The following is a 24,118-nucleotide window of genomic DNA, read 5'->3' as shown; positions in this document are numbered from 1 at the left end:
AGGATCTTTTACCAATCCATAGAGCATCAACGAGTTACAAAATGCCCCAACGATAAGAAAGAATTGATGACCAATAGCGAATTCTTTGTCCTCAAAATGTGGATTGGCACAACTGAAGGTGGTCGAATTCATTTTTACAGATGTAAGATTGTGTATGTTAAGATATGATAAGACTTGTGTATATATGTTAATAAACATTAATGGAAATAATCCTGACTCGCAATATTCTCAGCGAAAAGCAAATTTTGCAATTGTGTCAAAGCACCGAAGCCGAAAACATCTGGTCGCCAAATTGCGGCCATAATATCCACAAAGAAGTCCTCCCAATTCACTGTTTGACTCTACCAGAATATCGTATGTGATTCAAATTGATTTCTCCGTGAACATCGCATTGATTTAGGCGAGAAAACGCGTTATTTTCAAGGCAAAACGACGTGCATTTCACATCCCAATACGCCAATATTACTCCAAGCAAAGAAAAAGATTATTATCCATTAATTAACTTAAAAGACACAAGGTAAAATTAACGGAAGAACTTTCACACGTAGGCTATTGTTGCAGGTAAATAATTTGGGATGATTAAAGTTAGATCATATTAGTTTAAATTGGGCTGACAATCGACAAAATTTGTTATCAAGGCACTTTTGCCGGCATGAAAACAAGCATTTTTCCTATAGGAATAAGCAAACTAAATAACGCAACAAGGTATGTGACATGTGGCTTGTTTTAAAGAGTAAGGGCTGATTTCCACTGTCACGTTTTTTTGTACGTACTTTCTAAGTTCTTACATGATTAATTTTATTTCAGAAAAAAAAACATACCAAATCCTCAACAGAATCTCCCGCTTTCTGTTACTTGATACCCGTCATAAACATAAATTAAAGTCTATTTTTACATATAAATTGTGATTCCAAAGAATACCCATTTTTATGCCCTTTTTTTTTCCGTTTCACGCTATGCAAATTATCTTTTCAACATTAACGTAGGCATATAAGACTTCAGTTATTTATATTTGCAATTTATAGACAATCCCGTTGTTAATTCTACCTTTAATAATTACAGCGTTGGTTTCTGTAGTATCATTTTTGCCCCAGTGAACCAGAACGAGCTGTGTTGTTGTAACAAGGCTATATGTAATTTATTTCATGTTATCGATTGAGTACAATTTAGCCTAGAATTTTCTATTTAGTCTATAAGAAAAAGGTGTTATACAAACTAAACCAAAACCATAAATATTGTCCATTAGTTATAACCGTTAGAACACGACATAATCATTATATAAACGTCTTGGATAAATTTTTAATGTTCCTAATATGAACAATAACGCATATTAGGCCGATCCCATTTACTCAATATCAAAACGAGTGACACCAAAGAATAATTTACCGTCTTTAATTTCCGCCTCCGTGGGCGAAATTTCGATGGACTAAGAAGACGATTGATGATTTTTCGAAAGGGTACAGTTTGGCGTGAAATGGCTATAAAGAACAGTCTATGCAGAAAGTTTTTTTTCAAAAACTAACAGGTTTCTTCGGAAAAGGCTTTCAAAACCCCCTCAGGCACCGGGATATTTTAAGTGTATTCCTACGTGAATTGGATTTTCTTTCAGCATATTTACAACGTGATTCCAAAGAATCATTTTCTTTACAGGATATACACCTGGCAGTCGTACTTTCAAAAAGCTTTCAAAAATTGTTATTACAATATTATGTTGTATGTATATACATATCGTTAGTTCGTACGGTTGTTTACTTTATCGAGAGCTATAACAATCTAGCTTTCAAAGGGTGTTCCCACATTGAATCCATCATCCTTTCCTCTTGAATTTGCCTGGAGGACATGCCCTTGAATTTGCCCTGGTTTCCGAACTCCCCTCTCTTTCCCCTCTTTCTTCGTTCACGGGTCGTCCTCAACAGCTCGGCGCGGTTACTCAACGAGTCGGGAATACAATCGTAACAGATCTTCAAGAATTTATAGGTGTTCTTGCACGTGTTATCGTCAAAGAAGACGTTTGAAGCGACCACCTCGCATGCTTGGTCGTGTCGGCATTGCTGCTCGACCTTATCGAAGGCGTTTTCTTCATCGGCATCACAGCCGTCTCCGCTAAGCCCAGGCGGAATCTTGGGGCACATTTTCTCGTTATCTCGACCCCAATACACTCGCTTGATGCGCAGCAGTTCAAACTGCTGGCATTGTAGCCAGGCCTTCTCGCCTTCGCAAAGATACATGCAGCTCTGGAGAATAAAGAAGATCATTTGAGAATGCAAATTGCATTGATTGACAGATCAGCGATTATAACAATCTAACATTTGAATTTTACTTACGGGGAGATCTGTCCCCGGTCCGGCGGGTCCAGTTGTCCCAGGCTTTCCCCTGCCACCAGGAATACCAGGTTCTCCGGGTAGGCCATGAAGACCCATGATACCCTGCCTGCCCTTTTCCCCTGGTTCCCCAGGATCCCCCTTTGGCCCCTTGGGTCCAACCTCTCCAGGTTCACCTGGCGCGCCTTCTTCACCAACGGGTCCGAGTGGTCCAATTGGGCCGTCGGGTCCGACGTCACCAGGTCTTCCTAACGGACCCTGACCGCCCTGTGGACCAGGCCGGCCTGTCAGACCACCATAGAATAACGTGAGGTTCTGCTCCATCAACTGGGCAATCATAAAATGATCCAACATCTCTTGGGTGATTTCGTCACCATATTTTGGCCATTTAAAGGAGTTGTCTTCTTCGTTCTGGAAAAAGTAAGGCATTTAATGACAGACTACTTTTATCAACGATGACGGCGACGATAATAAAAAACAGACAAACAAATAAGCCAGAGAACAGTGACTAAACGAGTGCTTTACAATTATAGGAAGTGCAATAAATCAACTCGGACAAGAAATAAAAATAAAAAGGCCAAACTATCCATCTGGTAATGTAATGTTTGAATTTTTTTTATAATGAAATTGGATTAAACTAGAGGTACTCTTCAACATTTAGTTGAAAATATCTTCTGACTGTACCAGGAATATCATATTCTTTGCAAAGCTGAAGACAGACTTTTAACTTTTGAAGGCAAAGCTAAATAAAATCAGGAACCTGCAACTACCTTTGTAAATCTGGAGTTGCTGCTCCCGAGAAAAACATTAAATCATTTGTAAAAATGCCAAACTTCGGAATTGTTGAGAACCGCCTAATATTGGTATTGTAATCGATAATCTTAGTTTTTTCAGATCCATTAAGACATACCGATTCATCATCATCGTTATCAGCAAGGTCAGCAGATCCAAACTCAATCTTTCCCGAGCCTGAATTATTCTCATCATCATCTTCATCATCGTCGTCAACATCTTCAACTTCCACATCAGGTTTCTCAGATGTCTCGCTTTTCTTTTCACCTTCCTTGGATTTGTCATCGTCAGCTGCTGCTGCAAGATTGTTCTTTGCGAGTTCTTCAGTGAAAAGCTTGTCTTTCTTGCCGTGTCCAAGCTGCGAGGCATGAGATACCCCAGAATTTGTGATGAAATCCCCCTCTGAAGCATCTAACAAAGATGACCGCAGAAATTGTAAATCAAAATTCTCCCAAATTCAAAGTAAAACAAAATTTGAGAGAAATTATAATTAGGGAGAAACACGAACACGATTTGAGCACAAAAACCGAGAAACGCTATTCAAAGATAGCATATTTACAAATGTATATTGAAATTTTTTTCCACACTATGCACTGTGGTACAGATCGTCACAGCATTGAATTGACGAAAACTAACGTGAAAACTATCAAAAGACTTATGGCTTGAACATAAGCCCACAACCGACAAGTTAGAAAACAAAAGAACAATACGTGTAGAAGAATGAAAATCAATGTAAAATGAAGTACCTGAAGATGATCCTTTTCCGTCGCTGTCATCATCATCAGCGGCCTCGTTCTCTCCGAAACCAAAACTCCCCGGGAGCTTCTCGTTTTCTGTTTTTGCTTTCAAATTGATTTTCTTTGGAGCGATGGTAACATGAGACTTTCTTGCGAGCATTTCTGCTTTCCGCCTTGCTTCAACCACACTACTGGAGGAAGCCAGGGAGTCCGCCACGGCCCTCTCACCAGTTTCTTCTGCCTTACTATCGTCACTGACGTCCTTGCTTGATCCCGACGTAGACTTCTGAGAGGATTCGTCGTCAGAGCCCTTGAAAACTCCTGAGCTTATTTCGAGGTTCCCCGACGAAGAACCGTCTTTGGCAGACGAAGAATCATCCTTGACCGACGTAGAACTGTCTTTGCCCGACGAAGAATCATCGTTGACCGGCGAAGAACCGTCTTCATCCGACGAAGAACCGTCTTTATCCGACAAAGAGCCATCTTTGTCTGACGAAGAACCGTCACTATTATCATCAGCATCATTTTCATCACTCTCATCTTTGTCTTCCTCACTTGCTGAAGTAGCTTTATCATCTTGCTTGTCATCACCTGATGATGATTTATCGTCTTCTCGTGTATCTTCTGATGAAGCTTCTTTAGACGATCCATCATCACTCGAAGATGAAGAACCTTCCTTTTCATTTGACTCTGCATCACTCTGCTTGCTTTCATCCTTCTTCACTTCCTGAGCAGCATCATTTTTCACACTTTTGTCAGCGTCATCTTTTTCTTGATCTTTCCCAACCTTTTCATCTGTCGCGTCTTCATCCTTTTCGTCTTCGTTTGCCTTTTCAGTAACATCCTCCTTGTTCTTTTCAGTATCCTCATCATTTTTCTTGTCGGTTTTGTCATCATTCTGTTTTTCATTAGCCTCATCCTTTGTATTCACCTTCTCGTCATCCTTCTTTTCAGTGACGCCATCCTTATCTTCGGTTTTAACGTCCTTGTCTTTTTCCTTCTGTACGTCGTCATCTTTAGAATCAATAGTTTTATCATCCTTTTCTGCCTCACTATCATCTTCCTCTTTTGTATCCTTTCCACCATGAGCATCATCTTTCTTGTTTATTTGGGTTTCGTCATCTTCCTTATCTTTCTCACTGGCGTCCGCACCGTCTGATTTTGATTTACTGCCCTCTTTATCCGTATTATCATCGCTAACTGTTTTGACGTCTTTCTTGTTCGCTTTGTCGCCAGTTTCGCTGCTATCTTTGGCATTATCATCACTGGATGCAGCAACTGCCTGTTTACTTTCGGAGGTATCTTTTTTTTCACCACTATCGAAGTCTTTCGAAGTGATATCCTTGCCCTTAGCTTCAGGTTTTGCGTTACCCTCAGACACGTCAGATTTTACTGAAGCTTTTTCGTCGTCTTTCTCATTTTGATCATCATCGTCGCCACTGTCATCATCATCATCATTATCATCGTGATCATCATGGTCATCATCATCATCATGATTATCGTCATCCTTGGCTTTGTTGCTATTTGATGATCCTTCTTTATCCTTATCGTACTGAAATCCTGAAGCTTCGCCATCTTTTGCTCCGGCAGACCCCTCAGGTATCTTCAAGGGTATATCCGAACCTCCAGTTCCACCGGGAAGTGACTCGTCATTATTATCATCGTCGTCGTCGTCGTTCTTGTTTTCTTCATCATCGTCACCCTCACCAGAATTTTTATCATCTTCAGCATCCTCGTCACTCTCACCAGAATTTTTGGCGGAGTCATCAGAGTCTTTCTTAGGTTCAAACTCTTTTCCAGAACTGCTCAATACCTCGATATTTTCACCATCACTTTCATCCTTCTTCGAATCATCATCATTCGATGAAGATTTATCAGGTTGGCTTTTCGGGACCGGGTCTTTAGGGATCTTACTACGTTCATCTTTCTTCGATTTATCTTTATTCGACGAATCTTCATCAGACTTATCCTTTGAATTTTGGTCTCGAGCGATGTTTTCGCTTTCTTTTTCATCTTCTTCCGAATCATCCTTTTTCTCTTCCTTCGAATTCTTGTCTTGGGCAATGTTCTCGTCGTCATTTTGATCTTTCTTTACGTCATCTTTATTTGACGGAGATTTATCTTGCTTAACCTCCGAATTCGTTGAAGGTTCATCGGAGTCTTCCTTTGAATCTTTGCCTTCGATGTTCGAATTTGATGAATCATCCACCTTTTTGCTTTCTGAAGATGCAGCCTCTTCATCGTCGCTTGTGGCGGTGTTCTTTACAGAATCGTCTTTAGAATCATCTTCATCTTTGTGATCACTGTCTGAACTTTCATTATTCTTTGAATCTGCTTGGTCTTCTTCAGATTCGTCGTCAGATTTGGAGTTTTCTTTGTTTTCACCAGAACTGCCAGAGCTATCATCATCCGAATCCTTGGAGGTCACTGCATCAACGTCAGATTTTTTGTCGTCGTCACCCTCGGCCTTTTTATCCTCCGATGTTTGGGGATTAGAAACTTTCGAATTAGAGACGTCGTCGTCATTTTTCTTAGAATCTGAGTCCTTTTCTTCAGATACGTCAGAACTTCCGTCATCGGAGTTCTCAATACCAATGTTGTACACTTTAGAATTCGAATTTTCGCCATTCTTTTTATCTGTAACCGAGTTCTTGATTTCCGGATTTTTTGTACTACTTTCTTTTGCATCGGAATCGTCTTCCTTTTCAACCTTAGAATCTTTTTCACTTTTCACTTTCTCTTCATCTAAATCTTTAGATTCGCTTTTCTCAGTATCAGACTCATCAGAGTCTCCGTCCTTTTCATCTTTATCCTTTTGGATTTCCACTTTCTTGCTGTCGGAGTCATCCTCCTTACTGTCAGAATCAATGGAGTCTTCGTCATCTTCTTTGGAATCCTTAGAATCTCCATCCTTATTAACCTTATCGTCCTTCTTATCTTCGGGATCTTTGATGTTGCTTTTCTTACTATCAGAATCATCGTCATCTTCGTTCTTTTCGTCTGAGCTCTTAGAATCCTTCTGACTTTCTATTGTCTTATCGTTGGAATCACTTTTCTTCGCATCAGAATTACCAGAATTTACTTCTTTTTCATCAGAGTTTTTAGAATCTTTCTGTTTTTCCTTATTTTCGTCATCGGAGCCTTTGGAATCCTTTTCTTTTACATCAGATTCATCGGAGTCCTTTTCGTCCGAGTCTTCCTTATCAGAATCATTAGACTCGCTACCTTTGTGAGCCAAATTCCCAGAATCTTCCTCCTTCTTCACATTCGAATCGTCCTCGGTTTTATCTGAATGTTTAGAATCATCGTCATCTTCTGATTCGTCTCCCGAGTCATCTTCGGAGTCGCTGTCTTCTTCCTCATCATTTGCGGGGTCTTTGGAATGCGAATCTTCATTTTTCGTATCCGATGTTTCATCATCGTCTGAAGTTTTTCCGTGTGCGCTCTTACTCTTAGAATCTTTGGCGCTTGGAGCCTTCTTGGAATCTTTAGACGTCTTCTCGGATTTAGAATCTGCCGTCTCATGTTCATCTTCGTCATCATCATCTTCCTCATCATCATCATCCTCACTGGATTTCGAATCCTTCGAAGCAGACTCTTCATCGCTAGATTTCTTGGAATCAGACTGAGGACTATCTGATTCTTTAGGCGCAGATTCTTTAGAATCCAATACACCGGTTTCTTTGCCATCTGATTTCTTTGGGATTGATTCATCATCGCTGGTAGACTCCTTTGAATTTATATCTTTCGAGTCTTTTTCGACTACCTTAGATTCCGAACCATTATCATTCGTCTCATCTGCACCTTTTTCCTCTTTGGCATCCGATTCTTTACTGCTCGATTCCTCTGTTTTCTCTTTGGTAATCTCCGACTTTTTAGTAGCTTGGTTGTCAGAATTGTCACTGTCGGATTCTTTATCATTCTCGTTTGATTTGTCACTATCAGCTTTCTCAGAATCATTTTCGTCATCGGCAGAATTCATAGCATCCGTTTCCTCTTCTTCTGTAGCCTTTTTCTGCGAATCATTGTTACTCTTAGAGCTTATCTTAGACTGCTTCGATTCTTTGTTGTCAGAATCGTCATCACCACTGTCATCTTCTGTATCACTTGAATCATAATTTTTATCATCATCGCTATCTTTTTCATCATTTTCCTCATCATCATCATCATCGCCATCATCTTCGTCTACATCACCTCCTTTACTTCCAACTAACTTTTCTTTTTCCTTCAAACTCTTCGTCGCCTTGACCCCTGCTTGAAAAGCAGCCTCGTCAGGCATCAAAGTATCCTTTGTGGAAGCATTAGTGTCCTTGGGCACATCCTTTTTATCGCCTGATGGCATCTCTGAAGAGTTTGCCGATCTAATGGGACGGCCCTTAGCTGTCGATTTTCCATTAATGTCTAAAATTTTATCATGGCTCAGTTTCACCCCGTGTAGCGTCCCCATATCATCTCCATCTGGGTCATCTCGCTTGTGCATGTGATGTGTTTCAGAGATGTCAACAGGAGCTAAACTTGCAAGCGCTTCCTTTATATCAAAATCTCCGTTTACACCATATATGAAGATTGTCTATGAAAAAAAATATAACTTTAGCGGAGCAGCAAAAGCAGTAGCGATATTCACTATATTACCACATGATTGGTTTCCAATACACAGTTAATATCATTTTCTTAGTATGTCATGTACTGAAGAATAGAATAAAACGAAACGAAGCATAGATATTATAGAAGCATAGAGGTTTTGTAGGAACTGTAATGTTCAGTTGTCTCTATACGCCATACGATTGACGTTCATGCTATATGATTTTGCCCAAACTAGATCAAATAGGTTATAGCAAACGACAATGATATTTGCCATGAATTTGTATAAAATATGTGAGCATGTTAGAATACCTAGGGATAGTCACATGCTACTTTACCTGTGAAACAAAAAGGATCGACGAGACGATAAACAACCACCCAGCGCTTGTTGGTTTCATTCTATTTAACTAAAAACGAAAATTTTTGTTAGATATTTTCATGCAGTCACCCTGAAAGCTTTCAAGTGCCTTGAAGTTGAATTTGTTTTAGAACAACAATCTTTAACTGGCAGACGAATACCCGTTAACTGTAGAGACGTGAATACAATTAAGTATCACACCAATATAAACATCGAATTCTAGCCAAGTTCCCTTGATACAAAGGAAGCAATCTAGCAAGTTTGCAAGCGTGCATTGAAAAATTGCTATTGCAGTTGCCACTGTCTGTATCTTGTAAATATAAATCACATGTAAAACGACTAATTGGAAAGAAGGATATGATCAAGTTGGACGAATGATATTCTTAACGTAGCACTATGATAATATATATAAATATATGTGCTAATATTAGGACATACATGGAATTCACGAGTTCAATTTGAAGGTTATAAACTAGAAGAGCTATGAAGTGAATAAAGTAGGCTACAGTTTAGGCTATAGTTCCTTGCGGACAGTGGAATTGAATTGGTGCACTTATATACAGTATAGTAAACTTGAAGTCAATCATTGTGGTGTAGTTTATAATACTAGCATAAGGAATAAACTAACGATACTTACTGTCAAATATCTACACGACAGATATCGTCTGCGACTTCTTGATTTGTTTAAAAGAGTTCATTACCCATCAGAACTACCAGAAAAAAACAACGATATAGTCCTACTACATCCCGGCCATAAAAATAATCATTAAAATGAAAAGCCAGCAAAACCTATCGTTATAATAGCGCTATTTTCAAGCCCAAATCCGCGTATTATTATAAATTTCCACGTTTATCAAATGTTTAGGTCAAGGTAGTTTGTCAGGCTTAGTGAACCGAGACATCCTCATCGAGCGTGGAGAAACACAAACTCATTAACATAAAGGGCGATATTCGCATGGAAAACCTCAACGGCATCAGAAATATCAATTTTACAACATACGTACCTCTCATAACGTCCTTTTAGGTAGAAAAAGAAGTATTTTTTACGTTGAAATAGAAAGAAAAATTTCGCAGGAAAAGATATTGTTTACACAATAAGTTTGACGTAATTGTTCAGCAATGCACCTGACCAAGCATGACTAAATATTTGGATATGCGCAGAACGACGAATATCGTCTTTGCCAAGGACAATGCTTTACAAGCGACTTCGTGCACTAGACTATCCCTGAACTATTGTTGATTCCCAGGCACGAACTACGCCTGAAAATGGCAATAAGCTTTGCAATTGGTCTTAAATGGAATAAGTAAAAAAACTCTTCATAAATAGCAGATGAAATATGTCGATATTTGAGTTTATATTTGTTGAATACGAGAAGAGCCAATATGTTCTAGACTTTTCTAGACTAAAAAATAACTTTACAGTTGTATTTCTGCCGATGTAAACAAAAATTAAACTAATACGGCGAAGTTTACATCTTAAATTTGAGCTTTCGGCAGGTCGCTGCCATTTTGTTTGACAACATGACAGGTGTCGGATTGTTTTATTTCCGTTTCAATTATGATAACAAGACGAGATCAGTTAATCTCAATCGCGATAAATTGAGTTTGGTTTGATGCTAAACCGGTTATCGAAGTTAGGCTGTATACTACTGATCTATAAATATACTGGATAACGCGTTTCTTGCTCGACAAAATACAACGAACGATGCATATTTTCGTTGAATTAAAGAGCGTTTAATCGCTACTTCTCAAGGTGCTTTGAGGAGCCTTGGTGGAGTTAGGCAGATGCAGGTTTAGGCTATTAGATTTTAAATTGGGATCATAGAATTAGATCATTTTGAAGTCAACCTCAAACAATATCGGCGCGCTATTTCGTGTTGAATTTTGGCATACGCCACGAGGATATGAGACGGATAAATACCTGTTAACTTGTGCGCCAATGCATCAAAAACTTATCTTTAAACGATAACTTATGCAACAAGGTATGTTACAAACCACACCCTTAGCACTACTTGATATTTCAAGTACAAAGAAAAACATTCCTATTATAAGCTCACTTCTCAATAACGATTGATTAATACGACTATGGTTATTCACGTAGGCTGAATACAAGCCGTGTTTTTTGAATATTGAGCATCTGAGCGATGAGTTTCAGGTGAATTTTAGTTTCTGACCCATGGTGGTTTGGTCCAGGGATACCGCGCAGTAAACGCGAGGTCGTATAAAAACGCCAAGTAAATCTTCTCCGATTAATGTTTAGTGGTATTTTTTTACCGTTATAAAATTGTGATTTAATTAAGTCTGTCTTAAGAGCTGCATAAGCATTGAACTGTGAACCCTCGATGAACTTTTATGTGTGGTCATAGCTTTGGTGTTTGCAAATGTTTGAGGTTTGATCTTTTCGCTAAATGAATAAAATCTCCACCTTAGCAGTGTATAAAGGGATGTATAAAGGGTTATAAGATTCTCTATTTCACTTCAAAACAAATGCATTGAATTGTATAATTCATTGGACTATATAAATTTAGTCAAACGTTAGATTAATCTACACAGGATGTATATACGATTATACAACAGTAAGCCGGTTAGTGCATAATGCATATTTACTATTAAACCATGTTATTTACATGTATATTTAAATACAGACGACTGTCAAAGTCTATGGTACAGTATGGTTAAATTACACATCATAGTTCGTAGAAACGTCATGTTATGTTAACAAAACCCGAGGCTTGACTGGTATATAGGTTTGTAGTATACAGCAACGTTTGTTTGCAAATAATGTCTACCCCAAAGGGTCCGGGATAGGCAGAACTGCAAAAGCAACGTAGTCCATCGTGGTGAATCTGCATGTATTCGCTTAAAAACTCGAGAAGTATATATATATCGCTGCATGCGCTAGTTTTTGAACAGGAAAGCCCTGCTTGCAAATACAGGAAAAACCTGCTTTTCGATCCCCGCGTACTGAATGCAATTCAGAAGAGTAGAAATATATTGTATAAAGACGAACAGGATTTTATCAGAGTCAGTTTTATCGGAACGAGTCGCGGGGTTTAACCCAAGAAGTTAGCGTTGAGTAGATTGTCCTCGTTAACGACTTCGTGACCGTTGATGACTTCGATACATTTGTAATAGACTTCTAAATACTTGTACACGTCGTAGCACGTTGTATCACCAAAGAATGATTTCGTAGCTCTAACTTCACACATCGTGGTTCCTTCACAAGCATCCTTCACCTTTGTCAGGAATTTCGGCATGGTTGGACAGTATTTATCCGTCAACAGGCTGCCAGTGTGCTCCGTACACAGACCGAAGTTTCGTCGTCCCCAAAACGCCGAAATGATGCTGATGTGCTTGTACTCGTTACACCTCAACCAAGCAGTATCTTCCTCGCATTTCACCGTTCCGTTCTGAAGAAACACAAAAGACAGTCAGACTGTTAACGTTTGGAGATAAAGACTTCAACATTACTATCCCAGCCATGCCATCAACATTACCATCCCATCCATCCACCCATTATTCATTAAGACAAATTTCTTATTATTTGATGTCCTAGGCATTCTCGTTTGTCCACTAATTCATGTAATACTTATTTATTTGTATAACTAATTAAAACAATTAATGTCAATCTCTTGTACTTTTAACCCAAAGATGGATTAATAAACTTCTATTCTAAGTTAAATTTTATGCTCCTATTCTACCATGTGTTTGCTAGCTTTCATAAGCATTCATTCTTGACAAATATTAAATCATCTGTTGTAGTCGTGATGTTCAAATAAAGTGTTTATGTCTACATCTGCATGTTTATGCCCAAATTTATGGTTATAGTTTTTTAACAGGACAAATTGAGTTCTATATCGGGTCACACACAAAATTACTTCTCAATGTGGTATAGAAGACAATACAATTAATATTACAATCAAGTTACCAACAAGAACGGAATAAAATACTTACGTATCTGATTGCGGTTGGTCCGGGCATACCTGGTGGACCTTGGAAACCGGGCGAACCAGGAGGACCAGCCATACCACTGCCTCCCATCAGACCGGGCGGACCTGGTAAACCTGGGGAACCAGGCTGGCCATCAAGACCAGAAGGACCTTGAAGACCTGGTGGACCGGACATTCCAGCTTCACCAGGCATACCAGGGACACCTGGATCACCCCGGTCGCCTGGTGGACCTTGTAAACCAGGGGGTCCAGACATTCCGGAGATACCATCTCGACCGGGCGGTCCTTGTAGACCTTTTAAGATGAAACCGAGCGTAACATTTTGATCTTTAAGTAATTTGTTTAACAATGGTGGTACGGCTGATACTGGAACGGGCGTCTGTGAAAGAAAAGAAGAATATGAATGATTATAGGAATGAACAAGCTGAAGTTAAGATGACATTATTACTATGCAACACCTTGTAAATAGAAAATATATTCTCAACTCTTACGTAATTTTAACATTTAGTCTTGAGATGTCTTAAGTTAAAGATGAAACGTTACAAATAAAATTATTTGAAAATCGTAATTGCTTTCATGGCCATCTTAAATAACTTTGGGCCCTCGAACTTATTATAAGAATTCATCTTCCGCCTGGCAAATCTCTAGCTGCAATATTATTATTCTGTTGATTCCAATCAGTTAGTCGACTGAGGAGGAAGAAATGTTAAGGAGTATGTTTGGTTCCTAAATATGTATTTTCTGTTTTCAATTTGTGTGAAGATTTATGGCTGAAGAGATCACAAAATACGGCCAAATATAGCAATTTTGTAAACATTATTTAATTACCAACGGTCTCACTACAAAAAAGGAAAATGAAAATATATAAAATCATATAAATGAAGCGATATTCTCGCTCTGTTCTTGTAGAAAAGATATATCTTAGGACTGGGTTTTGATTTCGGACTATTTTGACACTTACTTCGAACCTTCAAAAATTTGATATGAAGTCAAGCGTGACGTAACATGGAGACTTCGTTCATTTTTTATTTTATAATATTTTACAAATGTAACATATATCACAAATATAACGGATACATCACGAATGTAACGAAAAAGTCAATTATATAGCATAATTATATTATATGAAATCAAAAAGGATACCGCACAATTTGTTTAACTTGTCATGATTTTACTATAAGGTTCGACAATTTTGTCTCAAGTCTCCAGATCCCAAATAATACATTCGTTAAAATGGACAAAAAGTTTTCACGAGGAATTTTTTGGTACTGACAGTACTGCTTCTCTAGACAGACGCAAAATTACTTTTTTATGTTTCGTCTGTATTCGCTCTCCAGGCGAGTTGTAATGTTTCATAAGAATCACAACTATTAGTTCATTTAGTCTCAGTCTAATCTCAACATGAATGTCCTAACAGAATTTCGGAAACTACAAAAACATATTTCGGACAAATCATGTTAGAGAGGTGTAATTTCTTTTTTGTTAAGGTTTAACTTATCGTGTCGAACTAAAATCGGGCGTATTAATTTGTCAATAGAAAAAATTACTCCAATGCAAAATGAAACATTTAAGTAGTATAGTATCATTGAACAAGTCGAAAAGAAGTAAACACAAAAGTATTGTAGTTCTTAAAGCAGATTTTCAGACCTAGACCATGTTGAAGACTCGTTTAAAAATAATTCAACAGGTAATATTTTCGCAAATTATTCGCATGACATGCCACAAGAAACAAAGATTTTCCGTATTTTGTAGTCGTCCCTTTGGCAGAATCTCTTCTTGCTTATATCAAATAAACGGATAGAGTGTGAAACATTTCATCAATTCAAAGGATTACTTTTGATATCTTTTTAAAAACATACTCCCGCGGGGTACGATTTTGAATAAACATACAAGTAATTAGAAAAGAAAACTATAACGAGAACTAATCGAAAATCCAGATTCAGGCCGGTCAAGTAGCAATAGAGAACTACGAAGAACATTGAAATGGTAAAAAATGCAATATTCGAAGACATATTCGTACATGATAAGCTTGAATAGTTAAACAACATGTAGTTGATCACTTACCGATAATCTGACCAGGGATAGACCCAATAGGAATGGCAAAGATGCCGCGAAAACGCCCATAACCTAGGTGATATTCAAATCAGGTCGTAAACGTATATTAGAAATCCAGTTAGCAAAACCTTAGAGTGAAAACGACATCGACCAGAGAAAATTTTACCTTCGGGTGACTTAATCGCCAGCAACGATTGTTTTCGTATTCGGAATCCCAAATTAATCTTGCCTCATTGCAAAAGTATTTGAAAATAATGTAGTCGAGCGTAAAAATAACTACCCGGCAACCGACAGGTTCCGTATTCTTCTAGGGTTGTATGTTATTATAACATCACGCTCTCGTCCAATCAGATCGCAGTCTTTGACTAACACAGGACAGGTCAGGCAGAGATTCAAATGCACTCGAAATTTGCCTGATCACTTTGTGGGTTTGAAAAATCGCGGTAAAAACGAGAGAGAGCGAGGCGAAGAAGCGAGAATGAGTTTGCTTGAATGTTCCTATAGCGCGAAGATGATCTGAGAGTCTTTTTTCTTCATGATGGCGAATGGTTATAAGGATTTGTCGATAGATTAAATAAGGAACAATTATTTTTATGTTGGTATATGTATGTAGAAATAACATATATGAAGTTCCTATCATATAGATTTACTAATTTGTACTGTATTATTTTGCTATAGTATGAACAAATGTAACCCCATGTTACCACAGTCGTCAATAACACATATTTTTGCAAAAAGAATGGTATTGATTAATGTTTATCAGTAAAGCACGTTTGTTTAAACTGTTTGCTAAAGAGCGGATGCGTTGTTGTAGTAGAATAGTTGTATAAAAATATTTCATTTCTGTTATCGAAGTTGATTTCTATGTAACCCCAATCAGTACGCTGTCAAAAGATCTAATTATGATCGTGTTTGCTTGATCATGCACTGTTAGTATTTCAACTTAGGGTTTAACTTAGGGTGCTAAATCATATGTCTGCAGTGTAGACGTGCAAGTTATTGATCTGTAAGAAAAATGGCGGGAAATTTATATTGTAAACAAACATTTCCGTGTGCATTAACATCATAAAATAATTGGCCATATTCATTGTACATTGTAGTTTCGAACTTGGTATTTCAAGTTGATTTCAGAAGAGGATTACACAAACTTCAGATAAACTTTGATTTGAAACACCGCAGGGTATATTTTATTATTCACATCGCTGTCTTGACTCTTAAGCGCTACCAAAATGAAAATTCTTCCACGATTGGAAATTGTTTATATTTCATTTGAATATGAACCCAAGCGTGTGCTTGAGTTCCAGAGATGTTGAAAAATACGTAAAAAAAACGTGGGAAACATCCCACGAATTGTGCCGATAGAGTCATGTAGGAAGCTTCGTATGCATATAACAGTAAAGAAGGTTTCCTACTATCACGCCTGTTACAATGAAATATCAGTACCTAAATCCGAGTTTAGGTGTTTCATTCGCCCAACTGAGAAACACACCGCATTTACCCTCGAGAGGTCATCCGCCGTCTCGCTTGACTTGACGGAGGATACGGTTTTAAAAAGGAAAGTATTTCGCAAAGGAAAGCTGCACTAGAGAGGACTTGAAGCTTGAACTGCTTGTTAATGAGTTCGAGCGAGCACATGGTTGAAACCCAAGTAAGTGCGTGCTACCGGAGTACTAAAGTTGTACTTTTCAGAATGCTCTTGGTTAGTTCCAAAAATGTGCATAAATTCTTTATTCGAGTAATGAAGTATATGGAAATTCTACACGAGAATTTTCATGACAATACGATAAGATAATCCAGGTTGGTTTTTGTTTTTCGGGGAGGTCTGATCTTACAAGAGACCGAGGGGTACGTATGAAGAATGAGAATGCCTGCAATGAAAGATTTTCATAATAAGTTTAACTTACTTGATGCTGAGCATGTGGGTACATCCATGTACACTGTGGTTAAGACCAGTTGTGATCCTTTTACCTCTTATCATTCCTCATTTGTTGCACAGTCATCTGTATTGTTGAACGGTCTGGTTCACGATTTATATTTGCTTTGACCATTGAAATAAGAACCTAAAACGATATTAAAGACAGGTTAGAGCGACTTCTGCGTCTGATTCCGCTCATAACATTGGGAGACTCCATGATTTAGAAATTGTCCAATTTTCGCATGTTTTGAATTTCTTTGAACATAAACTCTATCCGTTATTCATTTCGAAATATAGTGGACTAAAATGGTAATAAATACTCTGAGAGGACAGGATATTTTGAGATCTACTGTGATTCAATATGTAAAAACAGCGTTTGTTCACATTATCGACTGTAATCTACCTTTAAACATTTTACATTGTCGCCTGGTCATGGTTATATTAAACCTTGTTTAAGAATAATAAAAAGGCCATGCGTTCCCATTGCATGAATATACAAGGATCTTGCTCTCTCAGTTTATACATATTCTTACGACTCGTGTTTTTCAATTCGATATAACCATTCCAAATAACTGTACCACCCGAAAAAACTGACAGTTGAAGATCGTTCGATGAACTGGCACAAAAATTCTATTGATTTGTACACTTGACTTGTGTATATACATGTAGCATGTAATGAAGTCGTTTTGAAATAAAATCCATGTATTTATTGCGCTTGGTTCGATCTATAGATTTGTATATTAAACATAAGCAATCTGCGGTGGCCAGTGGCGTTTTTCGACGCTTGATGAGAAACAAACCCTGGTTATTTCCACCGCGTTTTTGTTTATGCATTTCTGGTGCTTACTATGCATAAAAGGTAGTTAGCTAACTATTCTTATATAGTTGGTCTAACATGTTTGTTGCTGAATCGTGAATCAGTTTGTACTTAACCATGCATGTATAACACGTTTTAATTACTCAAAAGGTACTGTTAGTTGGTTTAAACGACCATCCCCAATATAACTATATTTAAACCTCAGAAAACGAAAAATCTTTCGAAAAGGGGATCGAAAAGATTTGAAACGTGTAAGTGCAAAGAACTTGGCCAAACAATTAGGGAAGATCTAACACATTTGTTCATCGATTTAAGAGTTTTATTAGAACGATCCAGAAATCACTTCAAAAGACGAGCATGGCGTGTGAATACACACTCTCGATTCTCGAACATCGCCCTGTCATTTTCAATAAAAACACCGAACACAAATTGCATATAACAACCAATTGAAACATTTACTTGTTAACTGCGCATGCTCGGTGATTACAAGTTCGGTGATTAAAAGCTCGGTGATTGCAAGCACGCTGATTACAAGCATATACTGATTCACTTCGTCTTCGGCTCCGTAAATGTAGACTTGTAATCACCTCGGCTTCGGCGACTAATTGTTAATTATAATATCCCTAATTGTTCGACAAACTATTGTAAAAACAGTTTCATTTCAACCACATGTTTCAATGTTTTTGAAACAGTAATTAAATCTTAGTAGCTACCTAATTGAGCAGTAATATAATCTTTGCTCATCAATAATTAATTTATAAACTGTGGGTTGATGAACTTTCATATGTACTAATATTACAATGTCTTTATGAATTAAATACGTTGTTGTGATTCAACACGTTGGTGAGGTGTGTTAATAAACTATGTTAGGAAGATTGTTATATTGCTATTGTGAAATAAGTTGCAAACTTCATGTAAGAAATAGTATATTCATCGAAAACACTAAACAAAACCAGATCTGATCGATTTCTAATATCGCCTTGCAAAAACAAGCGCATGGTTCGGTGTAATATTATTAACAAGAGTGAAGATTTCTTTTGAAAATGTACCGTACACGGTCATCGTATTTTTTCTACGGCTTTCAGTACCAACGATGCGTTTTTTAAAAGTAAAGCCAGTTCAATATTATCTACCACACAATGTGATTGATGACGTTTTGACATTTATTATTTAATTGGCTTACTTTCTATTTGATCATCAGGGGCCGGTTGTTCAAAAGCCGGTTAGCTTAACCCTGGGTTTTTAAAGCAAATTTTTACATCAATATTCTTAATCGCTTGTTTAAAAAGTTGATCAACTTTTTCTATAAATATTTTTTAGACGGACAAAATCCATATTATGTAAAGGTTTTAAACGAACAACGGTTCAGAAGCACTTAAACCAAAACAGTGGATTAAAATTTAACCCGGGTTTAGCGCTAACCCAGCTTTGAACAACTGGCCCCAAATTATCTTTTCATTTTTGCTGTATATTTAAACCACTCCCGAAAATTTACATAAAGCTCTTCGTGCATTATAAGTACAAAAAAACGAAGCATTTGAAGCCGTTACATTTCTGCAACTAGCTACAGACTTGTTACCATCGTTTAGTTTTGTCAAACAAAAGCGAGGTTCAGGTATGTACTACAATTGCAACATTTGCTGACTTTCTGGGCTTGTGATTGGTTAACCTGAGAGAATTATTATACATTCGATTGGTTCATGTCCCCCGGATAGTGACAATAGTGGTAGAAAAAAAACTGAACCTCGCTAATATTTTATATCAACAACACGAAAGTTGAGCCTGAATGAGCGTTGCGCCGTAGCTGCGAGTTTGTAACACCGGACACTAAGAAATCTTATACAGGCGGTTTAGGTTCATTGTCGTATGGCTGTTTTCCATTTCAACGGAATGTCGCACCAAAAATCTTAATCATTATCATTACATATAAACAAACGACTCCCTTGAGAAGACGCCGCAGTATAAACACTATAAGTTCACGATCACGGCCTTTTAGCACCTCCATAATATAACTATATAACACTACAACACTGCCGAAACAATCAATGGATGTTATCATCGCTATACAGACGATAGGATTGGACGCTTGGTTGAGCAGCGCGCATACGATTGGTCCAAACGTCGAAATGTTTGCGAGTCTCGCATGATCTCAGACGGTGTAGCGCTGCCTATTTTGTTTGAAGTATCCCCAGCAGGTACTCGCGCTGTGATTGGCTAGGTCAGGCAAGCGTGAAAAATACCAGTGAGCTAGGAAATATTCTCGATCCGTAAAAACGACGCAACAGGTCGGGGGAACTTATCGTGTTCGAAGGGAATATTTTTAATCATCAACATCAAACAGATCTAGGATTAAGGTACGTAAATAAGAACTCGTTCTTTCGCTAAATGTTTCAGATATTTTTTGCTTCGCATCGAAATAAATCGGACTTTTTCAAGGTAGTCCATTATCACGGCTCGATGATCCATTAATTCAGTCAGGTCATAGTCGCAAATACATATAGTATTTATTCGTTATAATACTAGCCTTAAATTGCCTATATTTGATTTTTTTGCTACTTATAAGCTAATGTACCACAAAATCTTTCATATTTTTGTCAAATTTACTTTAATTTCAATTTCTGTCAGTTTTTATTAAAGCAAAATTTATATCGTTGTCACGTGATTGCCTAGTCGATGACTTTATTATTCTAACAGTCATGTCATCTTCGCAAGATGGATAGCAAAAGACTGAATGAGTTTTGTTGAATAAAGTTAATATTTTCAAAATAATCTTTTCGAAAAGTCTGGAGAATATATTTAGGTAGGTTGTTGCCGTGACTTTCGTGTTGAAATGTGAAGGGAATGATTGATTTGAGTGCATTATGGCAACCGAATACATTAATTCTTGTCACGATTTTGTGATCTTAAATTATGAAAGACACCACATGAAGAACCGAGGATTGAATGTCGTTTTAACAATGGATGGCAACATTTTTCTTTTAAATAAACTTCAGTTAATCGTTATTGTACATAAAATTATTGTTATTTATGAAACGCGGACGCATAGCTTATACGTGTTTGATCCAAAACAGACCAGTGACAAAAATGGCCGGAAGTGACTAACTTATCAGTTATATATTTCGTCTTTGATTTGTGGAAGAATGACGGATTTATATCTCAAAATATTTTACATTGCTCATTGATATGATAAACACACAGTTATAAATACTTCGTCAAAGCAAGATCTTATGACATAGCGAAAACGTAGTAAAGTATAGTATGTATTTAACAGTTTAAAAGTACAACATATTGTTTAAAATTTTGATAGTTTTGAAGTTTAGTAGTTTTTGTACTGATTTAATAGTTTTGCGTTGATTTTATACCATGCCATTCATATAACAGCGTTGCATTGATCTAGTAATATAGCATCAGTTTAGTTCCGTTGTATTTATTTACCTTTAATTTAATAATACAAAGCCTTTAACATTGAGAAAGTAGTATAACCTTTCTTTCTATGTATTTTCTTTAGGAAATGAGGCGCTGGCTAGGCACAGGCTTCCCAAGCCTAGTAGTTGGCCTTTTAGCAATATACGTAGGATGTTCGGTGAGTAAATTTATTCATTGATCTTAGGAGTCGGCGTTAAGAAAATCGTACAATATTCAAAAGTCAAAAGGCTGTCTACATACATGGATGCAATTATAGCCTAAAGCCTGCCGCAAAAATAAGAATAAAAAACGTAAGACTACGTGATAAGGCGTTTTGTGAAATAAACTATATGATCGCGATTAAACATTTACTACAAAAAATTGAAAGGAAGAATCTAGAATTCTTACCATTGGAAAGCTAAAATAACATTTGGTACGAAATAGTTTAAATCCACATAGCTAAGCTGAATTCTTCAGTGTCTTAATTCAATCACATCGAATTTCCAAATTATATTTGTCAAACTTAATTTTGTCCAAATAGCTTACTGTCTCCTACAAAATCGACCTGTTTTCCTGGCGCAAAGAATTCCTATGAATTACTGCATGGGGATTCCGTATTTTCGTTCGTACTTATGAAGTTATATTTATTCAATTTATAAAAGCGTGTGCATTTTAATGTTCCTAATATTGAAGTTTATATTTTTTTGATGTTATTTTTGTTTTCATCAAAAAACCTTCAACAACAGGTACTACCCGTAGGGAATAACTACCCAAGTACTCGAGGATAATACTTCAGAATTGAACATTTGACTTTATATAGCTCTCTAGCAATGCAATTCTCTATGTTTTCATGACTATATGAATATAGAATTTCAGCATATAGAATTGCAATACGAAACAGGGGCGAAAATGAGAACTTGCCCGGCATTTGAACAACCAGTGAACTTAGATGAAATGTTGGAAGAAAAGTTGGTGCAAATGTCGAAAAATTAAAAAAAACTCAGCTAAATGGAAACAAACCACAAAAATTATTTCGCTGAATATTCATCTTTACTTTATATTTATACTTTAGTCTTGAAATCTCTCCACCACAATAGAAATGTTTACTAGTGTGATTTTGATTGCCGAACCGTTTGGGGTTTAGGTTTTTTTTCAGCTCATCATTAAAAAAAATTGGCTTCAAATGAATATGGGCATGTTTATTACTTGTTATTCCAGTTGTATATAGAGTTCAAAGATTCTTCTCTAACTAAATTTTCTATTTCGTTTCAGTTTTCACAACGAATATTACCAGACTGGCCTAAGATCGGTGACCGGATCACCCAACCATTCCTTGACCAACTCATGGTTTCACAGCTTTTAGAACAGAACCTCACGTTAGGATTCTTCTTGAAAGGTCTCAACGGTCCCCCAGGACCACCTGGTCCTCCTGGAAACGCTGGCGAACCCGGACCGGCTGGTATTGCTGGCCCACCGGGACCTCCAGGTCACGTTGGTGAAGACGGTGCGCCGGGTGCGACAGGAACGCCAGGACCACCAGGTCCACCTGGACCTCCAGGTTTGCCGGGCGAGAAGGGTGACCCTGGCGAGCAAGGTGCACCTGGTGCAGCTGGTTTACCGGGTGCTCCTGGTTTGCCTGGATCTCCTGGTGCTGTTGGTCCACCTGGTCCAGAACCTATCATGCCGGTAAGTTCAAGATTTTTTCTTTTATACAAATGCAATTACAAATGGAGAGCACAAAATATCATCCCAAAGCTCAGAACGACATCTTTATTAATATAGTCACTATAGCGATCAACAGCCTATTAGGAAATCTAATTTCATCGATACTAATGAAATACAGTTCAGGAAGGAATACAGTTGGTCATACGAAAGTCTTAACAATTGCAGTATTAGATTGCATTTCCTCAAGTTTTGCCAATAAAAAATGCTGTGTGAGATTAATATTTTTGAAAAACAAGGGTAAAAATTGCAAACTGTCAACGCAGTGTAGACCGTGGAGCGGAGGTTATTCTTTCAATCATAAAATCATCCTTTCTTCCATAGAACTTCACCGTGATCTGCGAAGGTGAGAAGGGCTGGGTACAATGTAAACAATACGAGCTCATCAAGATTACGAAATCGTTCTGGGGACGTGACGATCACGTGACGTGTCCCAAGTTCCCCACCGGGCTCACAATCGACAACCTCTGCGAGACGAACGAAGAGAACACAAAGGAAAAAGTCGACGGGCAATGTAAGGATCAACAGGCTTGTGAAGTCGTCGCTTCAAACATCTTCTTTGACGATAAAAGTTGCGGCAATACGTATAAATACCTCAAGATTTGGTACGAATGCGTTCCTGACGAGGCGAACGTCGTCGACGCTCTAAGAGACGGAGGAAAGAGACGTAAGCGAAAACGGGCTGCGAAGGAAAAGAGACACGCGGAGATGTTGAGACAGCAGGAGAAACAGAAACGCCATGTCTAAGAGACAACACGAACAACCATTTTTTCACGATCACCGATGGACGTTCTTATAAATAAACTCGTTTTTGTTGAAACGGAACCATTGTAAATTTGTTGTTTATCAGTGAACGAAAGGGACTATAAATTTAGCTTATTGCTTAGAACTTTAAGCAGGAAAACAGCCATGGACTTATACAGGACTACATTTTGCTTAATCCTTGGTAGAAAATTAAGCAGAACTCGTACAACTTGACGACTAAATATTATGCACTTTTACATATCGATTCGACTTGGCAACCTTGTAAAAAATCTCTCACATCAAATAGACGAGGACCGTTTAGTAGAAATCGCTAACTCGTACTCAGGTTGCTAATAACGCTATACTATAAACATATTATGCAACAAAGCTACCGTTCATTCCAAATATGTTCTCCGATGACTTAGATAAAATATATTAGAGTTGTTAAATCTCGTGTAAATTTCCAATTCAAAGCTACAACTTCATGAATTAGAAGTCTTTCTGTTGAAATGTCACTAGTTTTTAACGCAATAACTAAATCAGAGCTGGTAGACAAACATTAACTCAACCAAACACTTTTGTTAATAGAGAAGTTTATCTTTATATGGTAACAATAAAACAAATATTGTAATGTTTTGTTTTTTCATTTTTTTTAATCAGGCGCTGAAATTGTATATTTCAAGGCGCTTTACAGCCTGCAAGCAGGCGTTTCCATAGAGAA

General features: G+C 37.6%; 3 protein-coding genes across 4 annotated transcripts; 1 reads left to right on the top strand and 2 right to left on the bottom strand.

Moving 5' to 3' along the window:
- Nucleotides 1-905: 905 nt before the first annotated feature.
- LOC114516437 (dentin sialophosphoprotein-like) lies at nucleotides 906-9,894 on the bottom strand. The gene is made up of 7 exons (XM_028535910.1): nucleotides 9,794-9,894; nucleotides 9,427-9,499; nucleotides 8,770-8,838; nucleotides 3,860-8,420; nucleotides 3,232-3,524; nucleotides 2,325-2,732; nucleotides 906-2,234 (listed from the first exon to the last, which is right to left on the bottom strand). Exons 3-7 carry the CDS (start codon nucleotides 8,827-8,829, stop codon nucleotides 1,764-1,766), a joined length of 5,793 nt encoding a protein of 1,930 aa, XP_028391711.1. The 5' UTR covers nucleotides 8,830-8,838; nucleotides 9,427-9,499; nucleotides 9,794-9,894; the 3' UTR covers nucleotides 906-1,763.
- Nucleotides 9,895-11,290: 1,396 nt separating this feature from the next.
- Nucleotides 11,291-15,097, bottom strand: LOC114516746 (collagen alpha-2(IV) chain-like). Its single transcript, XM_028536304.1, has 4 exons — nucleotides 14,961-15,097; nucleotides 14,804-14,866; nucleotides 12,744-13,118; nucleotides 11,291-12,199 (listed from the first exon to the last, which is right to left on the bottom strand). The coding sequence occupies exons 2-4, from the start codon at nucleotides 14,861-14,863 to the stop codon at nucleotides 11,843-11,845; spliced, it is 792 nt and encodes a 263-aa protein (XP_028392105.1). The 5' UTR covers nucleotides 14,864-14,866; nucleotides 14,961-15,097; the 3' UTR covers nucleotides 11,291-11,842.
- Nucleotides 15,098-19,735: 4,638 nt separating this feature from the next.
- Nucleotides 19,736-24,011, top strand: LOC114516742 (collagen alpha-1(II) chain-like). 2 transcript variants are annotated; one of them, XM_028536296.1, is made up of 4 exons: nucleotides 19,736-19,880; nucleotides 21,035-21,109; nucleotides 22,204-22,617; nucleotides 22,978-24,010. In XM_028536296.1, the coding sequence occupies exons 2-4, from the start codon at nucleotides 21,038-21,040 to the stop codon at nucleotides 23,398-23,400; spliced, it is 909 nt and encodes a 302-aa protein (XP_028392097.1). In that variant the 5' UTR covers nucleotides 19,736-19,880; nucleotides 21,035-21,037; the 3' UTR covers nucleotides 23,401-24,010. The 2 variants fall into 2 exon arrangements, with proteins under 2 accessions (XP_028392097.1, XP_028392098.1); XM_028536297.1 differs by lacking the exon at nucleotides 19,736-19,880 and adding an exon at nucleotides 20,231-20,326 and having other exon boundaries at nucleotides 22,978-24,011.
- Nucleotides 24,012-24,118: the final 107 nt, after the last annotated feature.

Source organism: Dendronephthya gigantea, unplaced genomic scaffold (assembly GCF_004324835.1).
Source record: "Dendronephthya gigantea isolate DGI-Jeju-01 unplaced genomic scaffold, DenGig_1.0 000006F, whole genome shotgun sequence".
NCBI classification, from domain to species: Eukaryota; Metazoa; Cnidaria; class Anthozoa; order Malacalcyonacea; family Nephtheidae; genus Dendronephthya; species Dendronephthya gigantea.
Note: the sequence above shows the minus strand (reverse complement) of the source record. Positions and strands in the feature narration are given on the sequence as shown.

Bases quoted from the DNA above. Each gene is read 5' to 3' on its own strand.
- LOC114516437 (XM_028535910.1), bottom strand. From the start codon at position 8,829: ATGAAACCAACAAGCGCTGGGTGGTTGTTTATCGTCTCGTCGATCCTT. The intron at 8,421-8,769 runs GTAAAGTAGCAT...TTTTTTTCATAG, and splicing joins CGATCCTTTTTGTTTCACAG to ACAATCTTCATATATGGTGT. The intron at 2,733-3,231 runs GTATGTCTTAAT...TACTTTTTCCAG, and splicing joins ATAACGATGATGATGAATCG to AACGAAGAAGACAACTCCTT.
- LOC114516746 (XM_028536304.1), bottom strand. From the start codon at position 14,863: ATGGGCGTTTTCGCGGCATCTTTGCCATTCCTATTGGGTCTATCCCTG. The intron at 13,119-14,803 runs GTAAGTGATCAA...TTTCTTTCACAG, and splicing joins TATCCCTGGTCAGATTATCG to ACGCCCGTTCCAGTATCAGC. The intron at 12,200-12,743 runs GTAAGTATTTTA...GTGTTTCTTCAG, and splicing joins GACCAACCGCAATCAGATAC to AACGGAACGGTGAAATGCGA.
- LOC114516742 (XM_028536297.1), top strand. From the start codon at position 21,038: ATGAGGCGCTGGCTAGGCACAGGCTTCCCAAGCCTAGTAGTTGGCCTT. The intron at 21,110-22,203 runs GTGAGTAAATTT...ATTTCGTTTCAG, and splicing joins CAATATACGTAGGATGTTCG to TTTTCACAACGAATATTACC. The intron at 22,618-22,977 runs GTAAGTTCAAGA...TTTCTTCCATAG, and splicing joins GTCCAGAACCTATCATGCCG to AACTTCACCGTGATCTGCGA.